The 17,267-nt window shown below is 46.4% G+C and overlaps 1 protein-coding gene across 1 annotated transcript in view; it reads right to left on the reverse strand.

Moving 5' to 3' along the window:
- The window catches only part of dnah1 (dynein, axonemal, heavy chain 1), a 697,254-nt gene that overhangs the window by 39,164 nt on the left and 640,823 nt on the right, over positions 1–17,267 (reverse strand). The window contains exons 74-75 of the mRNA XM_068051405.1: positions 10,171–10,301; positions 5,054–5,198 (exon numbers count right to left, since the gene is read on the reverse strand). Coding sequence (XP_067907506.1) covers positions 5,054–5,198; positions 10,171–10,301 — 276 coding nt within the window. The remainder of the gene's footprint in view (positions 1–5,053; positions 5,199–10,170; positions 10,302–17,267) is intronic.

Below are 17,267 nucleotides of genomic sequence, written 5' to 3' on the forward strand. Positions count from 1 at the left end.
AGGGAACATGTTGGGCCTGTACCCTCTCCATTTCCTTTATGAATGCCCCCCTCTGCTCTTCTGTAGACTTCCTGACAAGTAACTCTTTCCAGTCTACCTTGGCCAGATCCTGCCTTATTTTACTAAAATTCGCTCTCCCCCAATCCAAAACCTTTTTTTGTAACTTGTCTATTTCTTTCTCCATAACAAGCTTAAATTGTACCATGTTGTGGTCGCTATCACCAAAATGCTCCCCCACCAACACATCAACCACCTGTCCGGCTTCATTCCCCAGAATTAGGTCCAGCACTGCACCCTCCCTTGCTGGATCCTCTACATATTGAGCTAAAAAGTTCTCCTGTATACATTTTAAGAGCTCCACTCCATCTAAGCCCTTAACACGATGACTATCCCAATTAATGTTGGGAAAGTTGAAATCACTTAATATAATTACCCTATTATTTTTACACACCTCTGCGAATTGCACACATATTTGCTCCTCTATTTCCCGCTGACTATCTGGGAGTCTATAATAAACACCTAGCAATGTGGCTGTCCCTTTTTTATTCCTAAACTCTACCCATAAAGCTTCATTTGATGCCCCCTCCAAGATATCATTTCTCATTACTGCAGTAACTGACTCCTTAACTAATATTGCAATGTTCCCTCCTCTTTTACCCCCTCCTCTGTCTCGCCTGAAGATTCTATATTCCGGGATATTGAGCTGCCAATCCTGCCCCTCCCTCAACCATGTCTCTGTGATGGCTACTATATCACAATTCACGTGTCAATCATTGCCCTTAACTCATTCGTTTTACCTGCAATACTCCTGGCATTAAAGTAGAGGCCTTCCATCCTGGTCTTACTCCCTTGAAACTTACTTCTGCTGTATTCCCTCTGACTTGTTCGCTTTCCTGTGTTTAGCTGTGTCCCTATTCTGCTAGGAGTCTGCATCCCCTCCCCCTGCCAAATTAGTTTGAACTCTTCCCAACAGCACTAGCAAACTCGCCAGCAAGGATGTTAGTCCCTCTCTGGTTCAGGTGTAGGCCGTCCCGCTTGTACAGGTCCCACCTTCCCCAGAAACAGCCCCAGTGGTCCAGGAATCTAAAACCCTCCCTCCTGCACCAACTCTTAAGCCACGCATTCATCTGTGCTATTCTCCTATTTCTATACTCGCTCACACGTGGCACTGGGAGTAATCCAGAGATTACAACCTGAGAGGTCCTGCTTTTTAGTCTACTGCCTACCTCCCTGAATTCTTGATGCAAGACCTTATCCCTCTTTCTACCTATGTCATTGGTACCAACATGTACCATGACCTCTGCCTTATCATCCTCCCCCTTCAGGATGCCCTGCAGCCTTTCAGTGACATCCCGGACCCTGGCACCAGGGAGGCAACACACCATCCTGGAGTCACGTTGACGGCCACAGTAGCACCTATCTGTTCCCCTGACTATAGAATCCCCTATTACTATTGCTCTTCCTCTCTTTCCCCCTTCCTGTGCAGACAGGACTCCAGAGAGAAGTACCCTGCTGTGCTTCAAATAATGCCTTGGGATCTTTTACATCCACCTGAAAGGGAAGACAAACCACAGTTCAATGCTTCTTATGAAAAAAATGACACCTCGAACAGTGCAGCACTTCCTTAGCACTACACTAAAATGCCAGCCTGGATTATGTCCTCAAGGCCCTTGAGTGGGTCATCAACCCACAAATCTTTGGCTCAGAGATGAGGATGCTAACAACTGAGCCAGAGCTAGGAAGAAACAACTTCGATTTATACAGTGCCTTTAACTCAGTAAAACCTTCCAAGATGCTTTACAGGAGAGTTTTCAGACAAAATTTGACACTGAACCACATAAAGAAATAATATGACAGGTGATCAACAGGTAGATTTAAGGAGCATCAAAGCAGGAGACAGAGATGGAGAAGTCTGCTGAAGGAATTAGAGAGCTTTGGGCCTTGACAGTTGATGGCATGGCCACCAACCAAAGGGCTGATTTCTTTTATTTAAAAAAAGCCTATTGGAGATGGCAATCTTAAAGGTGTTTCTAAATACTCTATGTAACATTTCTACCAGCCCTAGTCTTCCAAATGCTCTGACCATGGTGTCCTGAACTGCTTTGGCTATTGCTCCTAACTGGTCTAGGTGTGGGGCTATAAAAACGCTTGATATGTGTTCCTAAGTGCTCTCGGCATGGTGTTACTAACTGTCCTAGATATGGTGTTACTAACTGCCCGAGGCATGCTGTTTCTGACTATCCTAGGTATTTTTTTATAAAATAACTTTATTAAAAGCAGATAAATAAAACAAAATTCAAATTAAAATGCCATTCTTGGCATCAATGATGCACTCCAGTCCCTGTGGTGCCCACCGGTCGCGGAAGCGTACCGGCAGACATTGCATGCTCCTTCTCCAGGGACACCCGGGCGCGAACTAACCACGGAAGAGGGGCAGGCAATCAGGATAGATGGACTCCCTGACAGCCTGCAGCCTGGATCTGTGAATTGCCACCTTGGCCAGGCCCAGGAGCAGACCGACAAGGAGATCCTCCCTCGGCCCACGCCCCTTCGCGCCAGGTGCCCAAAGATCAGGAGCATGGGGCTGAAGTGCAGCCAAAACTTGAGGAGCAGCCCCTTTAAATACTCAAACAGGGGCTGCAACCTCACACACTCCATATATACATGGAACACGGACTCGTCCAGGCCTCAGAAATTACAGGCAGCCTGGGAGTCTGTGAACCTACTTGGGACTGCCCTGTGCAGCACCCTCCACCCAAGGTTCCCGATGTATAGCGGGAGGACTCCCACGTAGAGAGCCCTCCACTGGGATTTCCCCTCGCTGCCAGATGGCAACACGGACTGCCACGGTGTGTCTGACCTGCTGACGAGGAAGTGGAGAGTGTTCAGGAGCAGCCTGTACAGGAAATCCCTCTGTGCTGTGTGGAATGGCATGGAGGATATTTCCAAAAGGCAGCTCAGGTTGTGCGGGTCTGGCTCCCAAGGAGGGTTTTGGGGCCAGGGTCCAATAAGCAGTTCTGGCTGAGCGAGGGTCAGCTCGGCCGGGAGCGCACTCCTGAGCCCTCTCCTCACCTACAGTGAGAAGCGTCCCGGGGGCTTCGGCTATTGCTCCAACCATCGGTCCGTCCCTGGAGCTGGTGCCCGGACAGCCGAGGCACACTCCTCCGCTGGCGGGGGAGCGCCCTGACTGGAGATACCATGTTCCAGACTCTGAATAGATCCCGTAAAAGACAGGCAACTCCCTCAAAGAGGCGCGGCTAATGTTCTCCGCCGGGAGCTGCGTGTCGTCTTGAAGGCAGTGCCTGGGGCGGGGGAAAAACGTTGCCAACGCACACCATCTGGTAGGACGCTTGACGTACAGGTATCTCTGCAGAGTCCAAAGACGGAGGGTCGCAGCCTGGGTGCGGATGCACACCAGCGACTGGCCACCCTCCTCAATCAGGAGACACAGGACCACGCAGAGACCTAGTGTTTCCTCTTGCCCCAGAAGAAATCGACGAGCTTCTTCTGGATCTTGGTGGCAAATGCAGGGGGTGGGGACAAAGTGACCAACTGGTACCACAGCATCGAGGCCAGTTGGTTTATAAATAGCACTCGGCCCCTGTAGGAAAGCACTCGAGCAGTCCTGTCCAGCGCCCCAGCGAGTGGTGACTTTCGCCTCCAATTCCTGTCAGTTTGCCGGCCAGGCTTCCTCAACGGGGCTAAGATGGACTCCCGGATAGATGAGGTGCGTGATGCTCCACGCAAAAGGTGTCATCTGTTCCGGAAGGGAGTCCACCCGCCACTGACCCATCAGGAGTCCGGAATATTTCTCCTAACTGATCCTTGCGGAGGACACGGCAGAAAAGGCCTGCTGGCATTCGTGCATCCTCCGCAAGTCAACGGGATCTGTGACCGCGAGGAGCACATCATCGCCGTAAGCTGAGAGGACAAAACGCATGCCCGGCCCGCGCAGAGGCAAACCCGTCAACCTCCTGCGAAGCAGACACAGGAATGGCTCCACGCAAATGGTATATAATTAGCAGGACATGCGGCATCCCTGACGCACTCCTCTCCCAAAGCGAAGGGGCGCAGTCAAGGACCCGTTAACTTTGACCACTCTGCAGCGGCGTATAAAAGTCAGACCCGACGCGCAGAGTCCTGAAAGGTATTTGTGATCCACCCTGTTGAACGCCTTCTCCAGATCGAGGCGACCGACAGACCAGTCCTCTGGGAAAGATGGATCAGGTCCTGGACCAGGTGGATGTTGTCCTGGATGGACAAGCCCTGGATCGTGTAGGACTGGTCGGGGTGGATCATGTGGGCCAGCACGAAGCCCAGGCAGGTAGACATAGCCCGGGCAAAGATCTTATAATCCGTGTTGAGGAGGGAGACAGGACGCCAGTTCTTAAGCAGGCGGAGATTGCCTCTCTCGGCAGCAGGACTGTACTCGGTATGGTGTTCCCAACTACCCTAGGTATGGTTGTTACTAACTGCCCTAGGTATGGTATACAAAATGCCCTATCTATGGTGTAATTAAGTGTCCTCGGTATGGTGTTACGAATTGTCGTAGGTATGGCGTTTGCAACTATCCTAGTTATGGTATTCCCAACTGTCCTAGATTTGGTTTTACTAACTCTCCAAGGTATTTTGTTCCCAACTGTCCTAGGTGTGGTGCTACTAACTGTCCTGGGTATGGTTTTACTAACTGTCTTAGGTATGGTGTTACTAACTGCCCTAGGTATTTTGTTCCCAACTGTTCTCGGTGTGGTGTTCCCAGCTGCCCTAGGTATGGTGTTCCTAACTCTCCTAGGTATGGTTGGGGACATAATCAGCCATACAGATACTCCAGTTCATGTCTGATTCAACACAGAGAAGGCAAAGATCACCTGACCACACAGAAGCCAGATTTCTTTTTAGGGGACCACCTCCCCAGCAATTGTTTCTCCATGGGACTACAGAAATATTTTACTTGTAACTGATGAACAAGTGAGGAAGAATTCTTGTTCCCTATACCATGCTTTAATGTCAACCCAGTTCATTCATTCCTATAATGAAATGGTAGAGGTATTACCTTGGCATTCCAGTGTTCTGGGACACTATTGTTGTACAGACTTTCCGCCATCAACTCCAGCTGTGAGGACATAACAACTAGACCCTTCAGTGCTTTCAGAAGGTCATTAAGGCTTTGTACAATAGCCTCCAACAGCCGATTGTACCTACACAACAACAAAATGTAGAATATTATTCCAAACAGTTGAAAGATTAGTCATTTGTGACATTTCTGGATACTTCTGTGAGGTACTAATCCAGCATAGGAAAAAAATGAAAGTTGGTTGGCTGCTACACCTTCTAAATTCTGATCTATTGAACAGCATCAGAGGAGGGCACATACAAAAAGAGAAGCTGTCTTTGAATCTCATAATACCACAAAAATCTTATACTTCTGTGGGATTGTAGAGCAGCTATGACAGCATTTGAAAGGTAAAGCGAGGTTACTATTTCTGGTGGGGCCTATTATCAGAACTGCTACATTAACTCCAATGAAACTTTAACAATTTTGGAAAGACTAGCTTCTTTTCCAGTGCTGAGATAGATTTACTTGGGATGTCTGCTTCACATTTTACAGTTCTTTCTTCTGTCAATGTTGGAACATGCTCAATATCATTCAGCATGCTTAAGGTGTAATGTAGGAAATGCAGAAGCTAATTTGTGCACAGAAATATGATAATTAATCTGTTTTTGTGATGTTCATTGAGGGATAAATATTGTCCAGGCCATCAAGGAGAATTCCCCTGCTCTTTTTTTAAATAGTGCCATGAGATCTTTTAAGTCAACCTGAGAGAGGAGATGGGGCCTTGGTTTAACATCTCATCTGAAAGACGGCATCTCCAATAGTGTAGCATTCCCTCAGTATTGTACTGGAGTGTCAGCCTAGATTTTTGTGTTCAAGTCTCTGGAGTGTGACTTGACCCCTCAACCTTCTGACTCAGAGATGAGAGTAGGAGCCTCTTGTAATTGGTGTGGCCTTCTTCTTCCTTGTGGTGTTGCTGGGTCATGAGCTGACTCAGCACTGCTTCTGCCATATAGTGGTAACACTGCTACTGACCGAGATGGCCAAGTTCTAAGGGACATAGCTGCTAAACAGGGTCTGCGGCAGGTGGTGAGGGAATCAACAAGAGGCAAAAACCTACTTGAACTCATCCTCACCAACCTACCTGTCACAGATGTATCTGTCCATGACAGCATTGGTAGGAGTGACCACCGCACTGTCCTTGAGGAGACAGAGTACTGTCTTCACATTGAGGATATCCACCATTGTGTTGTGTGGCACTACCACCTTGCCAAATGGGATAGATTTCGAACAGATCTAGCAACTCAAAACTGGGCATCCATGAGGCACTGTGGGCCATCAGCAGCAGCAGAAGTGTATTCAACCACAATGTGTAACCTTATGGCCTGGCATATCCCCCACTCTATCATTACCATCAAGCCAGGGGACCAACCCTGGTTCAATGAAGAGTGGCAGGAGGGCATACCTGAAGCTGCAACAGGCATCCTAAGTATGAGGTGTCAGCCTGGTGAAACTACAACACAGGACTACTTGCATGCCAAACAGCATAAACAGCATGCAATAGACAGGGTTAAGCGATCCCACAACCAACAGATCAGACCTAAGCTCTGCAGTCCTGCCACATCCAATCATGAATGGTGGTGGACAATTAAACAACTAACAAAAGGAGGAGGCTCCACAAATATCCCCATCCTCAATGATGGGGCAGCCCAGCACATCAGTGCAAAAGATAAGGCTGAAGCATTTGCATCCATCTTCAGCCAGAAGTGCCAAGTGGATGATTCATCTCAGCCTCCTCCTGAGGTCCCCAGCATCACAGATGCCAGTCTCCAACCAATCTGATTCAATCCACGTGATATCAAGAAATGGCTGAAGGCGCTGGATACTGCAAATTGGCCCTGACAACATTCCAGCTGTAGTGCTGAAGACTTGTGCCCAAGAACTAGCTGCACCCCTAGCCAAGCTGCTCCAGTACAGCTACAACACTGGCATCTACCTGGCAATATGGAAAATTGCCCAGGTATGTCCTGTACACAAAAATCAGGACAAATCCATCCTGGCCAATTACCGCCTATCAGTCTACTCCCAATCATCAGCAAAGTGATGGAAGCGGTTGTTGACAGTGCTATCAAGCGGCACTTGGTCAGCAATAACCTGATCACTGATGCTCAGTTTAGGTTCTGCCAGGGCTACTCAGCTCCTGATCTCATTACAGCCTTGTACCAAACATGGACAAAAGAGCTGAACTCCAGAGGTGAGGTGAGAGTGACTGCTCTTGACATCAAGGTAGCATTTGACTGAGTATGGAATCAAGGAGCCGTAGCAAAGCTGGAGTCAATGGGAATCAGGGGGAAAACTTTTACTGGTTGGAGCCATACCTAGCAAAAAGAAAGATGGTTGTGGTTGACGGAGGTCAATCATCTCAGGCTCAGGACATCACTGCAGGAGTTCCTCAGGGTAGTGTCCTAGGCCCAACCATCTTCAGTTGCTTCATCAATTACCTTTTCTCCGTAATAAGGTCAAAGTGGGGATGTTCACTGATGATTGCACAATGTTTATCACCATTCACGACTCCTCAAATATTGTCCCATGTCCAGGTGCAGCAACACCTGGATAACATCCAAGTGGCAAGCAATGACCATCTCAAACAAGAAAGAATATAACCATCTCCCCTTGATATTCAATGGCATTACTATTGCTGAATCTCCCATTATCAACATCCTGGGAATTACCATTGACCAGAAACTGAATTGGACCAGCCACATAAATGCTGTTGTAGGTCAGAGGCTGGGAATCCTGCAGTGAATAACCCACATCCTTTCTCCCCAATGCCTGTCCAGCATCTACAAGGCACAAGTCAGGAGTGTGATGGAATATTCTCCATCTGCCTGGATGGGTGCAGCTCCAACAACACTCAAGAAGCTTGACACTATCCAGGACAAAGCAGACCTGAAATGTTAAGACTGTTTCACTCTCCACAGATGGTGCCAGACCTGCTGAGTATTTACAGCACTTTCTGTTCTCATTTCAAAGCAGCCTGCCTGATTGGCATCCCATCCACAACCTTCAACATTCACTCCCTTCACCACCAATGCACAGTGGCACCAGTGTGTACTATCTGCAAGACGCACTGCACAGCAACACACCAAGACTCCTTTGACAGCATGTTCCAAACCTGCTATATCTATCACCCAGAAAGACAAGGGCAGCAGATGCATGGGAACACCACCATCTGCAAGTTCCCCTCCAAGCCACACACCATTCTGACTTGGAACTATATCGCTGCTCCTTCACTGTCGCTGGGTCAAAATCCTGGAACTCCTTTCCTACCAGCACTGTTGCTGTACCTACACCCCAAGGACTGAAGTGGTTCAAGAAGGCTTCACCACCACCTTTTCAAGAGCAATTAGGGATAGGCAATAAATGCTGGTCTAGCCAGCGACACCCTAGGCCATTTCAGTGGGCAGTTACGAGTCAACCACATTGCTGTGGGTCTGGTAAGGTCAGCTGATTTCCTTCCTTATAGGACATTAGTGAACCAGACGGGTCTTTATGACAATCGTTGATAGCGTCATGGCACCATCACTGAGACTAGCTTTTAATTCCAGATTTTTATGAAGTAATTGAATTCAAATTCCACCACCTGCCGTTGCGGGATTTGAACCCATGTCCTAGGGGCAAAGCATGGGCCTCTGGATTATTAGTACAGTGACAATACCTCTACAACTCCATCTCCCCAGAATAACAAGAAAAGGATGATATTAACTTGGCTCCTCAGAGAGACCTCTAGCTTCACCAATGCCCAATTTCTCTTGTTTTCCAGTGTGACCATGTCAAACATGATCCAAACTGAGAGCAACGTTTGGATGTCTACATCCTTCTGCTCTACACTGCTTTGTTCTGCTTTGTCCTGCAAAGAAGCAAAGCTCAGATACTAGAGGCTTTTTAGGAGTACATGAATAAATGATAATTCTTTGGCATGTTGCATTGCAGTTGGTGTGTGAATGAATGAGCATGCATCATGCAAGATAGCTATTTGGTAAAGCTTCTTCTGTGGGGGTATGTTGTGAAGTGGTCACAGAACAACAGTTAAGTTTTATATGACTGTAATGAAGTATGCCCTGCTCAGCACAGGCCTGCATATGAAGTTTGAATAGTGTTGTTTCTGAGGGCTTATCCTGCAAACTTTAGTTAGGGTGTAGCTGGTTGAAAAGAACCCTATGGTGTCATACATATACTTTTCCCATCTACTTGATTTAGTACAGTGTTGGCAGATTTTCTGAGGTTATTCACTTCTTTTGTCACCTGCCTCTGCATGTTGGAGAGCACATTCATTCTATCAGCCACCTCTATCCAATCAGCAAGCACATTTCTTGCAGAGGAGGGTGCCCAAGACATCAAAGAATGGAACTTTCCTTTGCTGGATTTTGCATAAAATCATCTCAATTTCTGAGTGATTTGAGCTGACCTGCCCCTTCTTGTATCATCCCATGAAAAGCAGTTGCTGTTGTTTTTTGCCATCCCATCTCTGCCACCACCCCCAATATTGGTGAGAAAGATCAAAGAACTTGCATTTAGATAGCGCCTTTTACAATTTCAGGATGTCACCATTTTTGAAGTGTATTCATTATTGTAACACAGGAAATATGGCAGCCAATTTGCACACAAACAGAAATGCGATAATGACCAGGTAATTTGTTTTTAGTTTTTAGCCAGGACACCAGGGAGAACTCTTCGAATATGCCATGGGATCTTTTACATCCACCTGAGAGGGCCTTTATTTGACACATCATCTGAAAGCCTGCAACTCCAATAGCACAACACTCCCTCAGTATTGCACTGGAGTGTCAGTTTTGATCTTTGTGCTTAAGTCCCTGTAGTGGGTCTTGGACCACAACCTTTTGAGTATGAAATGCCATGCCCTGTTCAAGCTGGGAACTCTGTCAGCAATATGTAATGGGCCTGATCATATGATTGAGCCAGTGTCTTTTTGGTGAATGCTGTGACTGCTGATCAAGGTCCCACTACTTGAGGGCTGGGAGGGGAATATTCACTTTTGTGTGAGCTTTCTGGTGCTGCTGTGTTTATAACCACCAGATGGCAGAATGGTTCTGTACCTAATCACTTCCTGTATTAGGACGGTGTTCATGGATTCCTTGTACATAACTGGAAACATCTCCATCACTACCTTAATGTCAATTAGACTAGGAACTTTATCCAGGATATTTCCACATATCTCCTCCACCATCTAAAAAACAAAATGAACATTGGTTGCATTCTTAAATCAAACTTACTGGACGATTTCAGTGCTGTACAATTTTCTTAGTTTCTGAGCACCCCAATTCCAGCTAAGCACCATATGAACAGTCCTAGCTAACTGCCCATGTGGGTTGATGGTAGGGTTGCCAACCCTCCAGGATTGCCATAAATTTCCAGGAATTAAAGATTAATCTCCAGGACACTGCTGTGAGCAACATATGGATATAAAAAAAGTGTTTATCAGTTCTAAAAGTATTAGAGATGGGAAGAAAGGCTGTTTGACTGAATCAATAATTACCCATTGGGTAACACAGAGTCTGTTCACTTTCTGATTTGTGTGGAAACTCTGTGCAGATGGACATGTCGGGCGACCAATGGCAGGAGTGTGGGGGTAGGGATGTTAGTGTAGGATAGAGTTTACTTTATTATAGGACTGTGAGAACTTAATTGTCATATCCTTAAGTATAATGGTTAAAACTGTATTCTGTATGTAACATAACCACAAAGCATGATGTTAGTTAAAGTTCTGGACAAGTCATGACATGTCGAGACCCTTTATTTAAAAGTCATTAGACTGTGGATTACCCCAGGGAGACTGTAAACAATCCCTGTCTGGTCACGAAGCTGTGAAACGAGATAAGCGCATATCAATCCCATTAAGTGGTTACTGTGGTTGAATAGCCACAGCAGGGTGCACCGGATCAAGATATTACCTTTTGTGAAGGAATCCATACAGTCAAGGAAACTCGAATCTGGAGGCCCCCACCCCCCTTACTGAAGAACAATGAAAATGACTTAAACCAGACTTGAAGTACCATCATGGGAGGGCAGTTAGATAATGATTGACTAATCAGCTGAAGAGAAACGGGGTTTTACTTAATATGGCACAGAACCAAGCTGGGAAAGGTGTATAAAGTAAGAACTTGTAAGGCCCCAAAAGTGCACATCATCATCAAGAAGGAGACAGAAGATAGACTTCAAACAAGAGACAAGGCGCCGCAGTTAACCATCATGAATGCAACTGCTGACCACTTCCCTTTGCTAAGTATCACGATTTTGTGCTTATTGGGGAAAACTTAATAAAGTCTGTGAAGCTTGTGAAAGCACCCTCATACCCTTGTAGTTTTGTAGCTAGTTTGAGCTGTAAGTCCCTTTTAGATCTGCTCTCCCAACTTAGACTGTAATTGACCTAAGTCTTACAACTAAATTAAAGCAAACCCCAGATATTACATTAGAGTTGGGAGGTCATGTGATGAAACCTCAGGAATACATCCAAACAGAGTTGGGAACTCCTTGTAGATGGTAAGAGGGTAGATCAAAGGTAACTAGAGTAATTTTTCACTTTGGATAGTTTTCTGCAATAATATGTCCTAGGACCAACCAGGTGGCAGGCTATATTAGATTTAGTAATGAATAATGAGCTAGATTTAGTTAATAGCTTAACAGCGTGAGAACATTTACCAAATAGAGATCATACGATGATCGAGTTCAACACTGTTTGAAAGTGAGTAACATGAAACAGCTGTTAAGATTCTAGATTTAGGTAAGTCTAGCTCCAATGCAATGAGACAGCGACTGTCCATGTAAACGAGGCAAATCAGTAATGGTTATAACGACAGAAGATTAGTGGACGGTAGAGCATGGCTACCCGACTCGAACCCGATGGGACCCGACGACATGTGTCAGGTTCGGGTTGGGTCGGGCGACTCTTCCGGGTCCGGCATTCGGGCTTGGGTTGGGTCGGGCCGGGTCGGACACAGTGACAGCCAGGACGTCAAGGCGGGAAACACTCCGCACTAGTCTTCAGTGAGCGATTCCATCCAAGATAGAGCACAACCTCTTTAATATAATCAACTTTATTCTGGTGGACGGGTCGGGTCGGGCGCGGGAAAAATGAAAGGACTCGGGTCGGGTCGGGCTCAGGTCGGATGTGGTTCTGTCGGGCTCGGGTTGGGTTTCATTTACAGACCCAAGCAGGCCTTTGTGGGTGGTGTTCAGAAAAGAAGTGAATGTGATATGGAACCAGCTTATACCCCTAAAGAGCAAGGGTCTACTTGCCAAAAAGTACAGCCATGGACAACTAAAGAGTTAAAAGATAACGTAAAACTAAAAGATAAAGCATACAAAAATGCACAGGTCTTGGTCAATGGGAAATATACAAAGAGCAGCAAAGGATGACAAAGCAGATAGTAACAGCTACAAAAAGTGATATAAAAATAAACTTACAAGTGATATCAAAAGCAACACAAAAAACCTTTACAATGGGCTGAAATTTATACTCCTGCCAACGAAATTGGCGGCAGGCGAAAACAATGGCGGACCACCTGTGCAGGCTACACGTCACGGAGCTGTCGCGATATTAAGCGCGGCGGCTCATTTAAAAAGCAGGGGAGCACCACCCCCCCCACCCCCACGATGACGTGGAGGGGGTGGGCTGTCTGTCCCCAGCAATGGCATCAGCTGCCTGTGCGCAGGTGCTGACGCCATTTTTAAAGGGCCTCGAGCACTACCATTCAATTAAAAAATTTAAAGGAATATTTAATTAAAAAAATTAAATAATTTTATTCTGTCCCTCTCCCCCCTGCTCCTCGCACTGAGAAACTTAGCTCCTCGCCCCTCCCCACCAGTGTTACACCTTGGTTCCCCGGACAGGGATCCGAAGGCACGGGAGTTTCACGCCGGGACACACGGTGGTAATATAAAGGTAATTAATTCATTAATTTATATTTATTTCAATATGTTAATGGCGGTCCTGTCGCCGAGCGGCCGGGGGCGTCCACAATGAGGCCTTGCCACTGCCAGCAATATCGGGCCAGGCCCTCTGGGCATCGGGGTGTGTGGTGGTCCTCTCCTGGAGGCATTTTCTGGCCCCTTGCCCCCTCGCCAGGACCCCTGATGTTGGGGGGTTGGAAAATTCAGCCCAATTACTTTAGGAAAAAGAGAGTGGTCAGAAGCAATGTGGGACCCTTGAAAACTGAAATGTGAAGTTGTCAATGAAAATAAGGAAATGGCAGACTTTTTAAATTCTTTCATGGGACATGGGCACCACTGGCAGGCCAGCATTTGTTGCCCATCCCTAACTGCTCTTGAACAGAGTGGCTTGCTAGGCCATTTCACAGTAGAAGTCAACCACATTGCTGTAGGTCTGGAGTCAGATGTAGATCAGACCAGGTAAGGAAAGCAGATTTCTTCCCTGAAGGATTTAAGTGAACCAGATGGTAGTTTTATGGTACCACTACTGACGCTAGCATTTAATTCTAGATTTTTATTAATTAATTGAATTTAAATTCTAGCAGCTGTCCTGGTGGGATTTAAACCCATGTCATCAGGGCATTAGCTAATCCAGTGACATTACCACTACGCCACCATCTCCCCAGATATGCTGAAGTTACTTAGTGTCAGTATTTACAGTATAGGAAGAGTTCAGCATGCCAGACATCCGAAGGAAACTATTATTGAATCAGGGTCAGGAACACAACAAAATTAATGTAAGCAAGATAACAGTAATGGAGAAATCAACGGCATGCTACGACCAGGTGAGAAATGTGTCTCGGGGTCTTTTGCTGTCTTCACTTGGTCTTATTGTAACAGGGTTTAATTTTTAAACACACTGTGTTTTGAGCTCCCCCTGTGTGAATCCTTGTTCACAGCTTTCCAATTATAAGGCAAAGAAATGAGCACAAACAGGCTTCCTTAGGTTTAAAGAAAGAAACAGCGAAATTTATTGAACTTTAAACTTAAACTCTAATACGGTTCATGCCTGTGGATATACGACACGCCCACGCTAGCATGCACATGCGATACACACATGCTGATAGGGACAGAAAAGAGGAGAGGAGAATATAAGGTGAAAGGTTTGAGGCAATCTCTGAAGGGGTTTTCTGTGGTTCCAGCTCGCTGTCGAGTCTTTGATTGTAGGCAGTTCTTACTTTTCGTTGGGACCCAGTATTTTTCTTAAACCTTGTTCATATAGGAGACTTTTCTCTCTTTGAGTTTACATGTCTTCAATGGTTTCCGAAGCTGGTGAGAGTGAGATGAGAGCAGACAGAAGAGGGATGTTCTCAAACCAGGAGCCAGGAGCTTTCTCTTCCAATCCTCTATTGGAAGTTCAAATTCAAAACCTCCAAGTCATGTGACCAAAACTGGTCTGACCACTTCTTCTGAGTATTGGGGAAGCAACGACTGGGTCCCCATTGTTCCAACACTGTCCGTTACTATTCAAATGTCCTTCCAATCAGGGGCTTGCAATTTTAAGTTTTAATGTTCATGTGGCGAAATAATGTCTGCCTCAGTCTTGGCAGGTGGAATGGGTGTGCCTGACACCTCCCACCCAGGGGAATGAAATGCGATTTGAAGAAAAACAGCACATTTCATTACAGAGTTTGAGAGAAATAGAAGATACAGAAAGAAAAACCATGCATTTCTCTCATTCATTTCCACTCATTCACCAATCTTAAAGCTTATTAAAAATGGTCTGTTCTGGGGGCCAGGGCTGCTTTACAAAGACTTTTGACTTCAGGGGATGGGTGGTGCCCTTTTTCTTTGACTGTGGGGGAGGAGTCTTTGTTACTTGCCCCTTTGTTCTTTGGGACACTCCTACTTGTAGGTATTTGTGCAGACTTGCCTGCACTCTCCTGTGGCACTGATGACTCGGTGAGACATCACCCTCACGGTTTCTCTGCCTCTGTCTCTGTCTGTCTTTGTCTCTGCGAGCTCCTGTAAATGCTGTTAGCAACTCTGGTGGGGTGCTTCTAGCGTCTGCATTTACATAAGAGGATGTGGGGTTTAACTTTACAAATTTTCGGGGTTGGTTGATCGGACGGTAGGGGTTTTCATCCGGGATTCTTCCCGGACTTCCCTGAACCTTCTCTCTGGGTCATCTTTTCCCTTGCTCTTTCTTAACTTTTGCCAGCCGTGTGCTTGCCTGTCCCCTTTTGTTCTCGGCGGGGGTTCCTCTGCTGGAGGGTCCTCCTAACACCGGTACAGAACTTAGGGGTGCAGGTTTCAGTGTAGGTTGGGGTTTCCCCTCAACCTGGCACATGTGGCAACTCCTGCAGTACTCCACCACATCTCCACCAGGGAATTCTGGACCACTTATCCTAACATTTGTTATCTGTAGTTCAGGATAGAGTGCCTGAACACCTTGAAAATTTTCAGCTGATCAGAGGGAGCTAGCAAGGACTTGTAAAGGATTGGACCAGGAATAGGCACCAACATGTTGCATCACGGACATTTGACAAAATTATTGACTCAGCCATGGACATGAGGTGATTAATCTGTACATAAAGTATATATCCAATCTAATGCCATCAAAGCATAGTCCAATTAAAAACACATTTCTCCCTATAAATAAGGTAGCTAAGCATACAAATATCAATGGAGAGCAGCACAAATGTATTAGCTAGCTCGCATGCAAAACAGTATGCAATGCCAATGCGAATTACTTTTGCTGCTAGGTTATTTTAAAACACCAGGTTGAAGGCTTGAAGCAGGGGTGCCCAACATTTTCATGTGGGGGGGGGGGCCACATTATAATTTTTGTCTTACATAGGGGGCCAGTGAGACAATTTCGGAAAGATAAAGGCATTAAAAATTTATCTTACTATTAATCGAAACGACAACAAAGGTGCATTTTTGTGAAGATGCTTTAAATGAGAAATCTAATTTATTGACTTACCTTTTGGTCACTATGTTGGAAACTGATTTAGTGAGGCACTTGGCATTTTTTTGCTTGCACTAGTCAATGTTTGCCCGTACAGTTGCTGTAACGATGTGGAGTATTCCGGCTAAATGTCCATTCTCAGGAGTGATACTGATTGCTCTCTCTCCCACTTCTCTCTGTCTGTCTGTCATCTGTGTGGCGCTCTCTCCCCCTCCCTCTCTGTGTCCCCCGCTCTGTGTCGTCCCCCTCGCTCTCTGGCCCCTTTCTCTCTCTCTGCCCCTCTATCTGTCTCTCTGTCCCCCCCTCTCACACACCCCTCTCTCTCTCCCCGCTCTTTCTCCTCTCTCTCTCCCTGTCTCTACCCTCTCTCTCTCTGCCCCGTCTCTCTCTCTCTCTTCCCCTTCTCTCTCTGCCACCCCTCTCTCTCCTCTCTTTCTCTCTCTGCCCCCTCTCTCACCGCCTCTCTCTCCCTCCCTCTTTCCTGGTTCCTCTCTCTCTCCCTCCCTCCCCCTCAATCCCTCCCTACCCTTCCCTTCCTTTTTCTCCCTCCCTCCCTATCCCTCCCACTCTTCCTCCATCCCCCTCCCTCTCTCTCTGTCTTTCTCTCCCTCCCTCCAACTCCCTCTCTCCCTCCCTGTCTTCCTCCCTGTTTTCCTCCCCCCCTCTCTCTCTCCCTCCCTCACCTTGCGTCTCCCTCTCCCTCCCTCCTCCCCTCTCCCCCTCTCTCCCCCTCTCTCCCTTTTTGCCGGTCTTTTTAAAAATATCATAACCAGCTGGAAAACCCGAACTTGTCCAAATTGGCATTGCTGGTCCCACTCTAAATACATGTCAGCTGTGAAAGTGAAAGCTGCGATTTTTTTTTAAAATTGACTGGTTGAAAGAAGAAGTGAATAGGAAATTTCTCGTCCCTGAAATTCTCAGTTATGGATCCCAAAACTTTTACCACGGACAGGTTGCCGACTCCTGGAAGGGACATGCTTGACGAATCTGATTACATTTCTTGAAAAGGTGACCAAAGTAGTGGAATGTCTATGGATGTTATTTATATGGACTTCCAGAAGGCATTTGATAAAGTCTCTTATAAGAGACTGTCAGCTAAAGTTGAAGCTCATGGAATTGAAGGTAAATTACTGACCTGGTTAGGAAATTGACAGAGCGGCAGGAGACAGAGAGAAGGGGTAATGGGCAGAATTTGCAGAATGTGACTAGTGGTGCCCTGCAAAAATCTGTGTTGGGGCCTCAACTATTCATTATATTCAATGACGACTTAGATGATGGCTAGAAAGCCACACA

This window comes from Heterodontus francisci, chromosome 19, assembly GCF_036365525.1.
Source record: "Heterodontus francisci isolate sHetFra1 chromosome 19, sHetFra1.hap1, whole genome shotgun sequence".
Lineage (NCBI taxonomy): Eukaryota > Metazoa > Chordata > Chondrichthyes > Heterodontiformes > Heterodontidae > Heterodontus > Heterodontus francisci.